We start from the raw sequence: 15569 nt of genomic DNA, 5'->3' as shown, positions 1-15569 counted from the left end.
GGATGTCTGATAGCCAGGTCAAAGTTAGTCGGGATTTTCGGTCAATAAGAGAGATTAACCAAAAAATAATCAATAATACGCCAATCATAATAGGCTAGAGAAATTTAGATGAAGAAAGGAAACACTAGTAATTATTTTAACCAATCAAAATGTCATCGAAAGCAACTGTTTTATTGCTTACGTGTTGGCAATAAATATCATTTTTATAGAGTTGAGATCATGAGTCAATTGAAGCTAGACTACCATGGAAAACCTGGAAGCACTGGACGGCCGTTTCGTCCTATTATGGGACTCCTCAGCAGTGCGCGTCCACGAACCCACTCTCGCGGGATTCGAACCCAGGACCTACCAGTTTCGAGCCGAAGCCCTTAACCGATAGACCACTGAGCTGGCATCCAACGGTGTTAATTTCTAACTTCAACTGATTCACGAAATTGAGCAACCATTCACCAATGTCATCAGTGAGTTCCTATCTCACAACAGACCTGGTTGAACTCCACCGGTTACTGCTTCTCACTAGAACTCCAGGAAATACCTCAAGGAGTCAGTCACTAGTGAGCACCTGGGTTCGAATCCCGCGAGAGTGGGTTCGTGGATGCGCACTGCTGAGGAGTCCCATAATAGGACGAAACGGCCGTCCAGTGCTTCCAGGTTTTCCATGGTGGTCTAGCTTCAATTGACTCATGATCTCAACTCTATAAATTAGTAACTATCAGAGAAACAGGGGGACTTGATTGAGTCATTGTATTCCTACTGATATAAAATTTCTGTGAATGTAAACGAAGTTGCATGTAATCATCGTTTAATGGATTGCATCATTTAACTGATACATAAAATACATTTGCACGATAGAGTATGATTATCCTCTAGGAATCATTAATAAAGTTCGGACATATATTAGTTAGGATATAAGATATTAGGATACAAACGTAATGTACACAGAGCTATTCATATGACTTTAAGGTAAATATTTCAGAATCTTTCCAGTTTGGAATTGTGGAGATAGCTAAATTTCATTTAATTGAATGAGGCTAGATATTAACACTGACCTATGCCGGCTAAGTATACACACATGAAACCGAAGGTCTTGCGTTCATGTTCCACTTGCAAGTTCATGGATGCGCAATGAAGAATAATTCCACGCTAGGAAAAAAACAGGTGTTCAGTGCTTTCAGGTTTCCAACGGTGTTCTAACTTATACCAGAATTATTCATTAAAACCAAAATAGTCGAGAGTTATGACATCATTTTCTTATACAATGGTATTTTACATGATAGATACCCTGTAAAAGAGCCATATACATTGTTAACTAATTTGAAATCACATCGAAGACTTGCTTTGCCTTACTGTTAGACGCTAGTTAACTTGAATTATTTGGTTAATTAAGTATCATTATCGTCAAACTACCCATATACGTTTATTTGTATATCACATCGTCTCACTTCCTTTCTTTTAAATTTCCTATCTTATGTTGTTATAAAAATGTGTTATTCAGTTGACACAGTATTTCTTCAAGATTTTTATATCTAAATATTGTTTGATTTTAGAAGACAGTTTAAGTAACTGACTTAAAAGACTTTTCTTCAATACAGCGTTATCATTTAAAATAATTGTTTCGTTTTCTAAAACAACCCAATTCTTAACTACGTGTGATAGTAATAATGTAGTGTGGTCTAATTATATCCACACAAGTAGTATATGGTGATGGTCAGACATAGAATGTATTTTGGCAGAAGATCGATAAGAAAAGAACAGAAATAAAGCACAATCGGTAGGAAGATGCATGAACATGAAATCAGAGACGATAGACTGATATTTGCAGAAGGAATAGTTAAGATTGAGACAATTGATTGTTATTTTTCAAATTAACTGTTTACTGTATGGTTATCAGAATTTAGTGAGATAGTCTGTAATTGGTGTTTAAGTACATTCGATTGTCCCCACCCTTGTTCTTGTTCACTACAATAGTAATAATAATTATAATAGTAATGTAATCAAATAATCCAAATATAATTTTATAAACTTACTTCACAAAATTTCTGAAATGATGATTTTGTATTCCAACATGTTTCTAGAGTTTTTTCAGAATTAGAAAAATTATCTACAAATGTACAATAGCACATAGCAACTGCTTCACGTGAAAACTAGGGAGGAGAATAGAGGAAATGAAAAAAAAAAACAAGGAGAATATTTTTAATATTAAAAAAAAGAAAGAAAACTATGTTTGTTTATTTTTATTATTGATTATTTTTTTGTGTTTTAATGTCCTATCATACTATGGAAATAATTTTGATAAAAAAAAGCGCATTTGTTTACAGTTAATTATTATAAATAATGAATTATTGTTTACCAAGTTAATTATAGGTTAAATTAACAGGATATCGTTTATATTTATATCTTAATGAAGAAAGTCAAATAGTATGATAAATCTAGGTCTAGAATGTCCTACTAGTTATCTTTAACAGTCATATATCAGAACACAGTTTACGTATTGTTGAGTTAGCCCCCAAATGCCCTGTTATGGCCGAGAGTGTGGAGAGCCCGCTCTCCCTCTCAAAATGCTCTCATATGGCCACGCGTATATAGCCTCTGCCAGGGAAGCCCTACTCACTGCCTTCTCGTGGCATTACTGTTGTTTACGAAATCGAGAGGACGAAAAGAGAAAGTCCAGAGCTTTAACTGGCTTGTGGGCACGGAAAGTTAATCTAGGGGAGTTGGTAAACCCTGATTCCAAACCAATGGTGCACATGGGTCCCAGTATCCTGAGGGAACAAATGGCATATGAATCAATCGTTGGTCACCGGCTACCATGGGACTGCATCTCCTTACGATGCTCCACTACCTTGTGGATCAGATCTTTAGGTCAAAGGCTCCGGATGTGGCCCCCTAAGAAAACTGCCTGCTTCGGTTTGGGCACCTGGATAGTATCACAACCCTCACACAAATCAAATGAGATTTGTGTAGTGCGTATGTATCTGGTGCCCCTTTTTTATCAATATTTATGTGTTTAAATAAAATAAATAAATGTTGAGTTATTTAGAAAAGTGGGAAAACAGCAATTAAAGTGACATAATATGATCAGTAATATGGACTAGATGAACACGACTCAGTAAATAAATAATATGCACAGAAAAGTACTATACATCGTATATTTTCTCTTGAACTTGAAGACTACTATGCTATATTCCAAGACAAATAGTTCATTTTAATAAATTCCATTTATTCGTCTAGGTGAATGTACACTTCAGTATTACTTGTCTACTTATCTCTTAATGATGATTTTATTTACGAACAATATATCCCATTATCATTCGAACATAAATTATCATGAAATTAAATGCCTCAGTATTTGGGTTGATAGTAACAAGAGTTTGAAGAAAGTATGTTATGTAGTTAATGAAATTCGAAAAATTAAACATCTTTCGAGTCCTTACTACCCGAAAGTATAAAACCATCTGTCTAGATTAATCATTGAATAAAGCTATTTACATAATGAATGTCTTATTATCTAATAGATACATTCATGCATCTTAGGAGCAAACGTTCGTATCAAGACAGATATTTATGATTGTTGAAGCCATTTGATGGAAATTTTGAGAAATAAGTGATAGTTTTGAGATATTTTAAGTTATTTATGGGTTGTCAAAGTCATGAGCTAACACTAAGGTTCATTACTATGCATTACTAACAATGATCAATATAATCATAGTCTAAATATACGTTCTAAACACTTCATTTACAAACAACATACAGGCAAAAGATTCAAGTTCATTGGAATTCAAACAATAATATGGGAAATGTTTGAGACTAATCCATAGGAAAATGTTTTAAATATGAACAAATTTTTCGGTTTGAAGTTGATATAATCACTTAAAATGGTTCTTTTCTATATATATATTTGTAAATCTGTTCATTTCAATTCGAATTAGATGCTTATTGTAGTGTCGGTTGCTATGTCAAGCCCTCTGAGTTTATTCTGACTTTTAGGTAAGCCAATTTATTCATTCTTCTTGAGTCATATTTCACCTTTTTAATCATTCGCTTACCAACCTTGACTGTTTTTATATGAGCGTATATGTGTTCATTTCTTATCCTGTTCATCGCATGTCTGTAAGTTATTTTTGTCTGACTATGAATATCGATTAACGTTTGAATAAAGTGAGTTGCCTCACTCTCCTTGCGCGTCATTTCTCATCTCTTCACTTTGGTTCTTCAATCGTTTTTCTGGATCAACGATTGTATAAATTACATTTATTCGAAATCCATTCTGGTATTTAACATATTTTATACCGTTGTTCACCTACGCGATTTAAGTCGACGATTATATACGAGAATAAGAGATATGTATATTTCTATAACAATCATTCATACGATCTAACTGGAGTCAGATCATGGGTCATAAAACTATAATGATGCAGTAAAATTTTTCCTTAAGTACATATTTACAAAACAGGTGTTAACATACATTTAACTAGTGTATATATATATACTTTTTCAAATTCTTGACAAAAGAAATGATAGTCAGCTTGAAAAAGAAAGACGAAAACAACTTGAAAGTAGTATAAGAAATTGTTATTGACATCATCAATGAACATATCAGTAGTATTATGAGAGGAGACGAAATAAACAATAATCCTTTTTAAAAAATTCTATGCTTTAAAACTGATATTTTTCGTTCTTAATGATATTTGTTAACAAAAATATAACACTTTTAGACGAATTGAGAAAAATTATATTAAGTAAGAAAAAGAAAATTCAACGAGGAAAATTTTCTTTTCGACGAAATTTCGTCAATGGATAGTGACTAGCAAGGGAATCCAGGACTGATCAATTTCAGTCCTAAACATCAATGGGAAGATTCAAGCAACCACTACAAAGGTGAATTAAACTTCACCCCATTGCACAAGCTAGTGACTATCTGGACTCAGTAACTAGATGGACAACTCTGAGATGAAGACAAATCCAGATGACAAGTCCCAAATAAAACGAAACGCGCATCCTGGATTTCACTGCTAGCCACCATTCATCTTTGCTCATAATGCTTCTGAATTAAGGCAATATCGATGTAATCCTCACAAGATGCACATATACACTAATCCAATGAAAAGACAAATAATGTAATCGAACAGTCATTTCGCTTGAAGTCATAACAACTGTATCATATAATTACGCCGTCATGAAACATTGCAAAGGATTCATAAAGTGATTGAAAAACAGCTGACTGCAGGGTGATATTTGTATGAACTAATGATTCATTGGTACTTGATGTGTCTGATTTTGAATCCCTAATACAATACGTTCGTTTGTGTTCACCTAGTTCTATTTGACTAAAAATGCGTTATTTCGGGAATTATAAGTTCGTATAATGATCCAAATACTTTTAAATATCACATATAGATAATGACTCTTCTCGCCATAACTCAGTAGTACTTTCCTCGACTAATTTGGTGTTTCACCTACTGGTAATAAAACCTCTTTCAATTTATGGTATTCATTTTTCCTCGCTTTCAATTTTACCCTGAATATTAGGGAATTATTCAAATTATGAAGTAGCACTACAAAAAATAATGGAAACCATAATACATAAGTCAATAGATCCGCCTCGATTTCCGAAACTTTCTACTGAGCACTCACCGATCTTCAGAACCCTAGAGGTTGACACTACACTGACGAGTTTATACTCATGATATATATGTGTGTATAAGTACATAGTACTTCATGCTTTTCAGCGACTCCCAGTCAGACATTAATATGTGAAAAAACTAACAGAAAATCGACTTTATCTCCGCATCTAACCACCTAAGGTTTTATGTATTGAAAAGTTTGTTAAGTAATTTTAATATAAACCTTACCATATCGAGCAGCTTATCTCCAACTGTATTTGTTAATTCCCACATTTGAAGTGTATTTAAAAAACTCATATGATACATCAGTAATTCCTGGACTTTAAAAAATATAATATCCACTTGTTGATCATCTAGAATTTTTTCCTGCTTCAGAGGTATCATGTACATCTAAATAAATAAAAAAATACAAGAATGAGTAAACAATATACTTATATTGAATGTTATTGATAGTAATTACAAATAATAAGTCTAAATCTCCTTATAGTACCTAGAAAAGCATACATATAGCTACGGAATAGCCTCAGTGTTCCTCTGAATTCCCAACTGGTGACAATAAGAAATCCTACCCGGTCAGAAAACTACTGAAATAAAATAACATTTATTCAAGAACTGTTAGTTTGATATATTGCATCCAAATTTTTCAGAATGATTGACATTGTGTAAAAAGTTCATCTTAATCATCAATCATAAATCATTCTTTTATTTGACTTTTCCTAAAAAAAATTTTTGTTATTTTGCTCGTGTTGCATTTGTTTAGCTAACTCGTATTCCTTAAAAGCTGAGTGTATAACGCGATGGCGTTTGAAGCGAAAGGTACTGGGTTTGAGTCCCACAGTGAACATCAACTCTGTGATGCAGGTACATCCAGATGACGAGTTCCAAGTAGGACGAAACGCGCGTCCTGGACTCCGCTGCTAACCACTATCCATCCTTGCTTAAAATCTTTAGTTTCCATAAACGTTACTCGAAATATCACTAGTGAAAAATAAATTTAGATAGTAAAAATTAATTAATGTGTAAACTCTTCTACCACTTAACAATCTATAATTACAGTCAATTATCGTGTAATTACTACTGTCAGTTTTATCTCATCCTTTAGTCCTGATCGAGCTCTATCAATCAAGTTACAAAATGACCACAATCTAAGTGAAACAATGTCATATTCAGTACGTTTTTATACATAATTTCTTTAGGTTGGCCTTTATAATAGACAGTAAATTTAAATAAACAGTAAAGAATAAAATGTTTTGAAGCAGACTTTTATATAGCCACATTATATAATACTGATTATACGATCTAATACAAACATCAGTTAACAAGCACAATTCCTAATTCAAAGTTCCAATACAATCTCCATAAAGTCAATTTTACAGACTTTACTTTATCGGCTGTTTAACTTGACACTTAACTAATAATATGGCCAGACATCTATGCTGCTACTTCTTGTTTAAGTTCTCTATAAGACTGGATATTCATCTCAATGTGTTACAGGCAATCATATGATCATTATCCAAATTAGTTTTAATGATAAAGTTGATTGAAGGACGAGACTAAACTATACTGCCGAGCCAATCAGAAGCTTCCACAGGTTTTGAAGGTCACGGCTCTAAGTTCGGTACCTGATGCTTACGTACGTTCGGTTTACAGCGGATTTTAGGGAAGACGTGATAATTCAGCGTCTACAAGAGGAGTGATCATAAGATTTTGGCGCGAAATTTAATTATCCATTCGGATAAATAGAGTTTTGGCATTATAGCTAATGTCAGTTCGTGATGAAAACCCTAAGTATAATTCCTAGCCTTAACCATGAACTGTAAATCATAATTTGAATTCTTCACACAGGTTTATAACCCTCATTTGGTCTTAGTTATTATGTTGACACTCTCAGGATCACTCTAGCGTAGCTCAAAGGTCGTTCATAACTCATAGTCTCACCCTTAACCATAAACCCTAACCCTAAACCGTAAACTATACCAATATACCAACAACATTGAAGCTATGTGGTCGAGGCTAAAAGAATTTTTGAGACCTTATCATGGTTTCAGAGGTCGACGACTATGGAGCCATATGGATATGTTCCTGTACCGTATGCATTATGATTTTAGAACTTCTGAACCTATATCTGACCTTGAGAAGTTTTTGAGTCATGTAAAAGAACAGTATCCCCTTTAATTTTTGAGTTTTGTATAATATATATTTACTGTATACTAACTGTCTTGTAATTGGCTAATATTTCTCAATGTCATTTAAGATTCGTTCAAAGGTTGTCAGTATAGTTTAGTCTCGCCGATTGAAGTTCGATCATCATGATATAACTTAGATATATATATCTAACATAAATAGATAATTTCATATAACATTTGTACAAACCAATATAGTTTAGTCTTATTAACCAGTAACTATGGTGATCTTAGGACTAACAGTTTATTAAATTTTTCTTAGACAAGCATTCAAGTTTTTTGACATCAATATAAAAATATAAAACAGCTGATACAAGAATATCACAAAGACTTCAACAACGATCAGAATAATATTGATTAATTTGAAATAATGATGCAATAATTATTTGCATTCCTTAAATGCATTTCGGTTACTTTTGGTATACATTTATGCGTAGCAAGTTGTATATAATATATATACATATATTCGTTGAGGTTAGACATTAGGACTGTTGAATGTCAACTCAGTGGTCTAAGGGTTAGGTGTCAGATCCTAAGTCCGAATCGCGCGAGAGCGATCGTTAATGAACACTGTTGAAGAGTTCCATACTAGGACAAAATGACAGTCCAGTACTTCCAGGTTTTCCATGGTGGTCTAGTTTTAATTGGCTCATGATATTTAACTTAAACATTTAATCATGTTTGTTAAAAATCTTCGCGAAAAACAACCTAATATGATATTAAAATTACATTTCTTTTTATTGTTTTTATGATGTAAAATGTTTACATAAAACTGTTGACGAAATGTTTTTGTTAATTAATATACATGAAAAATGAATGTACATCATTGATTCCCTACTGTGCAGAAACATTTAACCAATTACTTGTAATCAACTTGAAATTTCTTTAGTTCAAATGAAAAAAATTTCAGACATAATAATTACTATTTTGAAAACAGGGTTGGATGGAGAATGCTGGTGTGCGGCCTATGCTCCTCCACGAAGGTTAACAGGCGTAAGTAAGTAAATATCCGAAAAGAAATCAATGAAAATAAAAACAATGTGAATATTGCTTTGTTATTGTCATGTACTCCTTTGAGGTTAATATACAAGACGGAATATAAAATCAAGGTGTTCTTGAGAGTATAACCTTATTTAAGTATTCGACAAGAATACAGTGATTAGATTACTTTTTTGATAAATTGCATTTCTTATACTATATTGTGGTGTGGTCTACTTATATCCACATAAGTAGTGTAAAGTGATGGCAAAAGATCGATAAGGAAAGAACAGGACTGGAGCGCAATCGGTACGAAAATGCATGGACAATGAAATCAGAGAAGACGGACTGATATTTACAAAGGGAACAGTTAAGATTGAGACAATCGATTGTTAATTTGCAAATTAACTGTTTACTGTAAGGTTATCAGAATTTAGTGAGATAGTCTGTAATTTGTACTTAAATATATTCGATTGTCCCTATCCGTGTTCCTGTTCAGTACGATATTACTAATACACATTGTATTAGGCAGACTCTATACCGTTGTAGTTTATTACAATTGTTTCGATAAATTCATTTTTGAAGTAAACCACTCGTAAGAATATACATTATTAGTTACTCGTATGTTTGTACAAAAAAATCCAGCGATTGGAAAGGACTCTTCAATAGGAAATGATATCGGCCCAAAAATCACTGAAACACTATTGAATTAAAACCACTTTTATTACATCCAATAATAAGTTTATGGCAAACTCAAGTTGACCCATTCTACTTGTATTGGGTTACATCAATAAACATTTTGTAAACAATCTTCATTTGATGATTTGTCTAAAACAATCAGTCTGTCAAATGAAATGTCTCTATCCCTATTATGAAAAGTAATCTAATTGTGAAGCTATCGCACCTATTCTAAATAACAATAACAGGTGAACAATCAAACCACCTAGTTTAGAAAATGTAACATCTAATCTTTTACATTCATTTGAAAGAATGTACTATTAAAGTTTCATTATTATTGATCTTAAAGGACAAAAACTTTCGATTAATAAATGATCACTTAAAAACTTTGGATCATTCTTTCATGATTAATATAAACGATCAGCTATAATAATACTTCTCTTTTGTAACTATGCTATTAAAGAAAAGGAATGACATAGAAACAATAAGATAGTATCCTTGCTAATTATTGATTTCATGAAAAAAGGTTATTAATTTCTTTGATGATTAAAAATACAAAAAAAAAAGAGAAAACATGATATACCATGATACAAGATAGGAGAAAACATGAATACAATCAATAAATTTGATGTACACCATAGAGTGCAAGTACAAAAAAAAGTCCTTTACATTGTTTTTATATTATATATTTCTTTAGAATGAAAAGAAACTATGCACCTTTATACATTCTTATATACTTAAGGGTAAATGTTCGCATAGATACATATGTATTTATATACATACTATACAACATACCTTCACAATTTTGTTCTATTACAAAAGTTTTACTATTTTATGTACAAACATTTACACAAAAACGGTAACATAAGACTCTAATTATTGATGAAAATTTATCTTCCCAAAAAAAAAATTATTGACTAACTTAAGACAAATGAAATGATTACCTTAACTAATGTGAATGTCAGAATTAAAGTGTAATTATTAACCGAATTGATTGGCCATTAAGTTCGTTTCAATGATGTAACCTTAACTAAATTCATGTGACTAAAATAGTTCGATTTGGATGGTAAACTAGTAAGAGAGAAATTTCTTTCTAGTTGTTTTTTTTTAATCTTTATTTGTACTGAGTATTTTACAAGACATTCATGAATCCCATCAAATAGTTCTTCGAAATCAATGAATACCACATTGAAGGAAAAAATTCCATCAAATTTCTGACCTGTAAGATTTAGTGGTAATATCTTTGGTTATATAAATCTCTATTGAATTTTGTAGGTTACTGTGGGACGAATCACATGGAACAGAATTTATGAAATGATAATTATCAACTGTTTAACATTCATTCTATAAACACCATGTACTATATAGTTGTTGAATCAATAAACTAAAATTTACAGTAGATATTTACATTTGCATAGATTGAGGAAGCGTAGATGTTTGTAATTATGGTGACTAACAGTGGAATCCAGGACGCGTGTTTCGTCCTATTTTGGACTCGTCCGCTGGATGTACCTGTATCTCAGAGTTGATGTTCACCCTCGGACTCAAACTCAGTACCGTTCACTTCAAATGCCATTGCGTTATCCACCGAGTTACTGAGTCCAGATAGCCACTAGTTTGTGCAATGAGGTGAAGTTTAATTCACCTGTGTATTGGGTGCATGAATATTCTCACTGATGTTTATGACTTCAATTCATCAGTCTCTTATTGGCATATGTGCATTCTATGCGGATCGCCACGATATTACTTTCAGTCACAAGCAGAGACTGATCAGTGGGAAGTTTCAAGCGAGCAGTACAAAAAAACTAGATGGTTGTTTATCTTAATTTGTAGGACCAAAATATTTTTATAATATTGATGTTCGTATGATAGATGTATATTATTTACAATTTTGTAATACATTTGTACCACCTCATCTACACGTATCTATGGCTAACTATTCTGAATAAATATTCAACTATACTTTCAATTTTTTTAAAAATACATGATAAAGCTATAGATGATAACCTACATTGACTAGAGTAGTTAATGCATTGACATATTCTTTTTCAACATGAATAAGTTCTTTAACAGCATGCCGTCTTTTCGACTGAAAAGAAAAAGAGAAATAATATAAAACATTCGAAATAAACATTTTATAAAGGGGAAAAATAGGATTTAACACATCAAGCCACTAAATATTGATGTATTTCAAATTGTTGTGTACTGTCGGTTCTATGTTAGGCCCACATAACTTATTCTAGCCTCAGAACAGATCAATTTATCCATTCTTTTGAGTCATGTTTTTCGTCTTTGATGGGCAATGAGTAGATATGGTAAACGTGGGAGGTCTTGTGCTAAGGTCAAAACGCGATCAGTCCGTACTGGTCTGCAGTTCTTAATTGGTTGGGTCCATCACCATCAACTACGCAGAACGTCTCGGGGCTGGTGCCCCTTATTATTTGGGAGCTGTCCTCGAGTACCCGGCAACTGAAGTTCTTGAGTTGGTTGGCATCGCCAATCGTGACAACAAGAAAACTCGGATTATCCCTCGCTACTTACAACTGGACACTCGCAATGACGAAGAGTTGAACAAACTCCCTAGTGGCGTAACCATCGCTCAGGGTGGTGTACTGCCTAAAATCCAAGGAGTGTTGCTGCCCAAGAAGACCGACAAGGTGGATTTTTAAGTGCTTCGACCGTTTAACTTGAGAGCTAGAATACGTTATGTGGGCTTAACATAGTAATCGACACTACGATTGTTTCAATATTTTTATGCATTTGAAAAATATACAATATTTTTAAACTTAAAGTTACTTTACCTTTGTGAGTTGAAAAGAATTACAGTTCATCATTAAATAAACTTTATCGAAGTAAAAGAAGGAATTCCTTGTATTTATCCAAATTTGTCATTCTTACAACAATTACATATTTACTACAAGTTTATGTTATCTCGAGTTAAGCTTATGTGATTTACTCCAATATTTTTCAAGGGGCTTAATTTGTAAATTTTGATTGCAGTTGAAACATAATTGAAAACCAGAGATCATTGGATATCTGTGTAGTCCTAGAATAATTACCTAAACAGTTAACAACAACGACCTTACCAGGGCTCCAACCTAGAGTCACCAAGCTTTCCAGTAAACGGTTGGAACTTATATGTTAGCTACTAATGGTATAGTTTCAACTTGGATTATTTACAATGTAGCGCAATGATCGCCCATACCTGTTGACAACTGTTAAACTCTGTTTTGTTTTATTATATATACATATATAAGTAGCTGACTAAATACACTCAGTCTTATTATAGTTTTCACTCTATGCTAGATGTATTTACTTCCAATATTTTGCTTACATTTTCATTTGACCAAAAGCCGTTTTGGACATAAACCAGATTCGAAAATATATTTTTTCATAAACAGATAAACGAAGACATAATTTTTTGGTGGAGTTTTATTCTCTGACCTGGATGGTTTGTTCGTGGAACTGAATGATATCATCAGTACAAACTTCAAGTAGAAGTCAACTTCTACTGATCATGTCATTCAGAAGAATGATGAATGCTTCACGACTGAACCATCCATCTCAGAAAACAAAATTCCACAAACATCATCCACCTGAGTTACAAATTTTCTCCACCATCTCGAGGACATAACAAAAAATACTCTGACAATTGTTTCACACTTGTCTAATACAAAGTAGCTTGGTTTTCATCTTCGGTCAAGTCGTGATATTTGAAATGTAATTTTTGACTTTCTCAGAAACTGTAATTAGTATCTTATGTTATTCAAAATACGTATACTGTTGCTAAGATAATGTATAAGGTATCTTTTCTTTTAAATTCGACGTCATCATAGATATGGTCGATAGCATTATAAGAACTTCAAAGTGTGCCTCTCCGATGTAACATAGTAAATCAAATTCCTCGTTTGAACTGTTGATAGAGCTGTAGTCTTGAGTCTTTGTTTTGCAACATTATGACTGGCTAATGTCAATGAATCTGAAATCAGAAGATGCAAAAGTTAGGTCAAAGTACAATACTTTTACCGTAATTTTAAATGATAACGCACACTGGAGTTCATGGATTCTTATTCTGAATAATATAACGACTACATAAATTAGAATTCCTTGTAGATTATTAACACTGGAAACCTGTATAAGTACCAACATAAAATCGAGAAGCTAAAATGCAAAAGTTCAGTACTGTTCCATAACAAACGCTTGACAAAATCAATGGAAAATAATGAAACTTTTCCGTAAACCCACCAATAATAACACAGTTTTATCAGATGATAAATTATCTGACTGAAGATGTTTTGCTTCATCTGAATGTAACAGTTGAGAACTATGTTTATCACCCTCGTTATTATTTTTTGATATTTTGGAAATGGAATGTAAAATGGTGGTATTAGCTGAATTCAATTCTTCTCCAATAGAATGATCTTCATCTGCTGTTTGTGTATGACCACTGCTACACCCTCCACCAGTTGAACTACTACCTCCAGTATCTAAAGATGGCAGTGAACTCGAAGAACCTAAACAAGAAAAAATAATAATAAATTAGTCATGTTTTATAATTTCAAGTAAGAATATCCAACCATAATCATCAATTTCTTGACTTGACAGTCCAAAGTTTTTAGTATATTCGTGAAAATCTCAGGTTTATGTGCTGATTTTATTAGCGTAAACAGTTTGTTAAATTTATCCCTTTCATAGTTTATGTTTTGAATCGAATTTATTCAGACAACCACTGTAATTTTATCACCATTTACAGTAGCGAGATGTAGACAATGGTAATTAATGACTAGATTTAGACCATTTTACACTAGATTATGAATAAAACATGCTCTCCATGGAGTCTAATACCATAACTTTGAGCGTTGAATTCGTGGGTGCTCAATACTGAGAAGCTCCATGTTGGAAGAAGCAGTTATCAATTTCTTTCTGCTTTCCAAAAGTTCTCAAACTGAAACCAGAATTTTTCATGACAAGGTACAGTCTTTTAATTGTCATGTTACGAAATAATTCATGTGACGTAAGTATGCCAACTAGTTTAGATTATTTTACTGATTCATTTGCAGAACTGTTTGTCTAAATGGTGATCAACAATATAACTAAAGTTTGTACGTTCTAATTGTTATAATCAATGATATATTACTGATCATTCAACTTTATTTATGAAGTCATAATGATATTTTGTTTAGTAAACATATAGAATATTAATTCGAGTCCACAGATTACATCATGTCCATTTATAAACTGAATTAGTTTTATATAGTTGAGATCATGAGTCAATTGAAGCTAGACCACCATGGAAAACCTGGAAGCACTGAACGGCCACTTCGTCCTATTGTGGGACTCCTCAGCATTGCGTATCCACTATTCCGCCTCGCGAGATTGGAACCCAGGACCTATCAGTTTCGCGCGCGAGTGCCTGAAGTATGAAAGCTAACTATTACTTTCATTATGATGGGACTTAAAAATTTTCAATTCAGAGGATTACGATACATTTGAAGAGACTATGTGTAAATAATCTTTACCACGGGGAAGATTTATAGCTTATTTCAATGACGACTATAAAAATAGTATTGAAGTATATTGGAAAACATTGAGGAATTTACAAGCAAATATCTATTGTTGATCTTAACCATGCAATCTTGAAGAAACTCAATTTAATGTAAACGAATTAATTCCAAACAGAAAGTTCCAAAATATGTAACCTCGATCGGGTAAAATATATCCATAATTCTCTATGCCTTGGATATTCTACGTGTTCTATGTATTTAACTATCTAAGTATATTGATTCGTCGACTCATCGCTTATTATCACGTCTTTATTGTGAACTTTAAAACCAGTTTAACCGATTTACTTTGTATGATAATCTGAAGTAATATAACAATTTTGTCAAGTTCTATATTGTTTATTACTCTAAATTATCACAATTGATTGATCACTGGGTGGTGATCAATGTCATGAGTGTCAAGTCCTTCTTAGTGCTGATCGAATGCTATCGATCAAGTTGCAATATGGCCACTAGTCTAGGTGGCTCGACACTGCGTGCACTATGTTGAGTTAAGATGGTGGTTGGAGGTAGTTAACAGGAAACCCTGGACCCGAGTTTCGTGC

General features: G+C 32.8%; 1 protein-coding gene across 1 annotated transcript in view; it reads right to left on the bottom strand.

Moving 5' to 3' along the window:
* The window catches only part of Smp_167650 (hypothetical protein), a gene marked incomplete at both ends in the record, with an annotated part of 80441 nt that overhangs the window by 49141 nt on the left and 15731 nt on the right, over positions 1-15569 (bottom strand). Inside the window, 4 exons of the mRNA XM_018791455.1 lie at positions 2028-2144; positions 5853-6014; positions 11475-11552; positions 13709-13977. Coding sequence (XP_018645399.1) covers positions 2028-2144; positions 5853-6014; positions 11475-11552; positions 13709-13977 — 626 coding nt within the window. The remainder of the gene's footprint in view (positions 1-2027; positions 2145-5852; positions 6015-11474; positions 11553-13708; positions 13978-15569) is intronic.

Source organism: Schistosoma mansoni (genome assembly GCF_000237925.1).
Source record: "Schistosoma mansoni, WGS project CABG00000000 data, chromosome 3 unplaced supercontig 0044, strain Puerto Rico, whole genome shotgun sequence".
Classification (NCBI taxonomy): Eukaryota; Metazoa; Platyhelminthes; class Trematoda; order Strigeidida; family Schistosomatidae; genus Schistosoma; species Schistosoma mansoni.
This window is presented reverse-complemented; position numbering and strand designations above follow the sequence as displayed.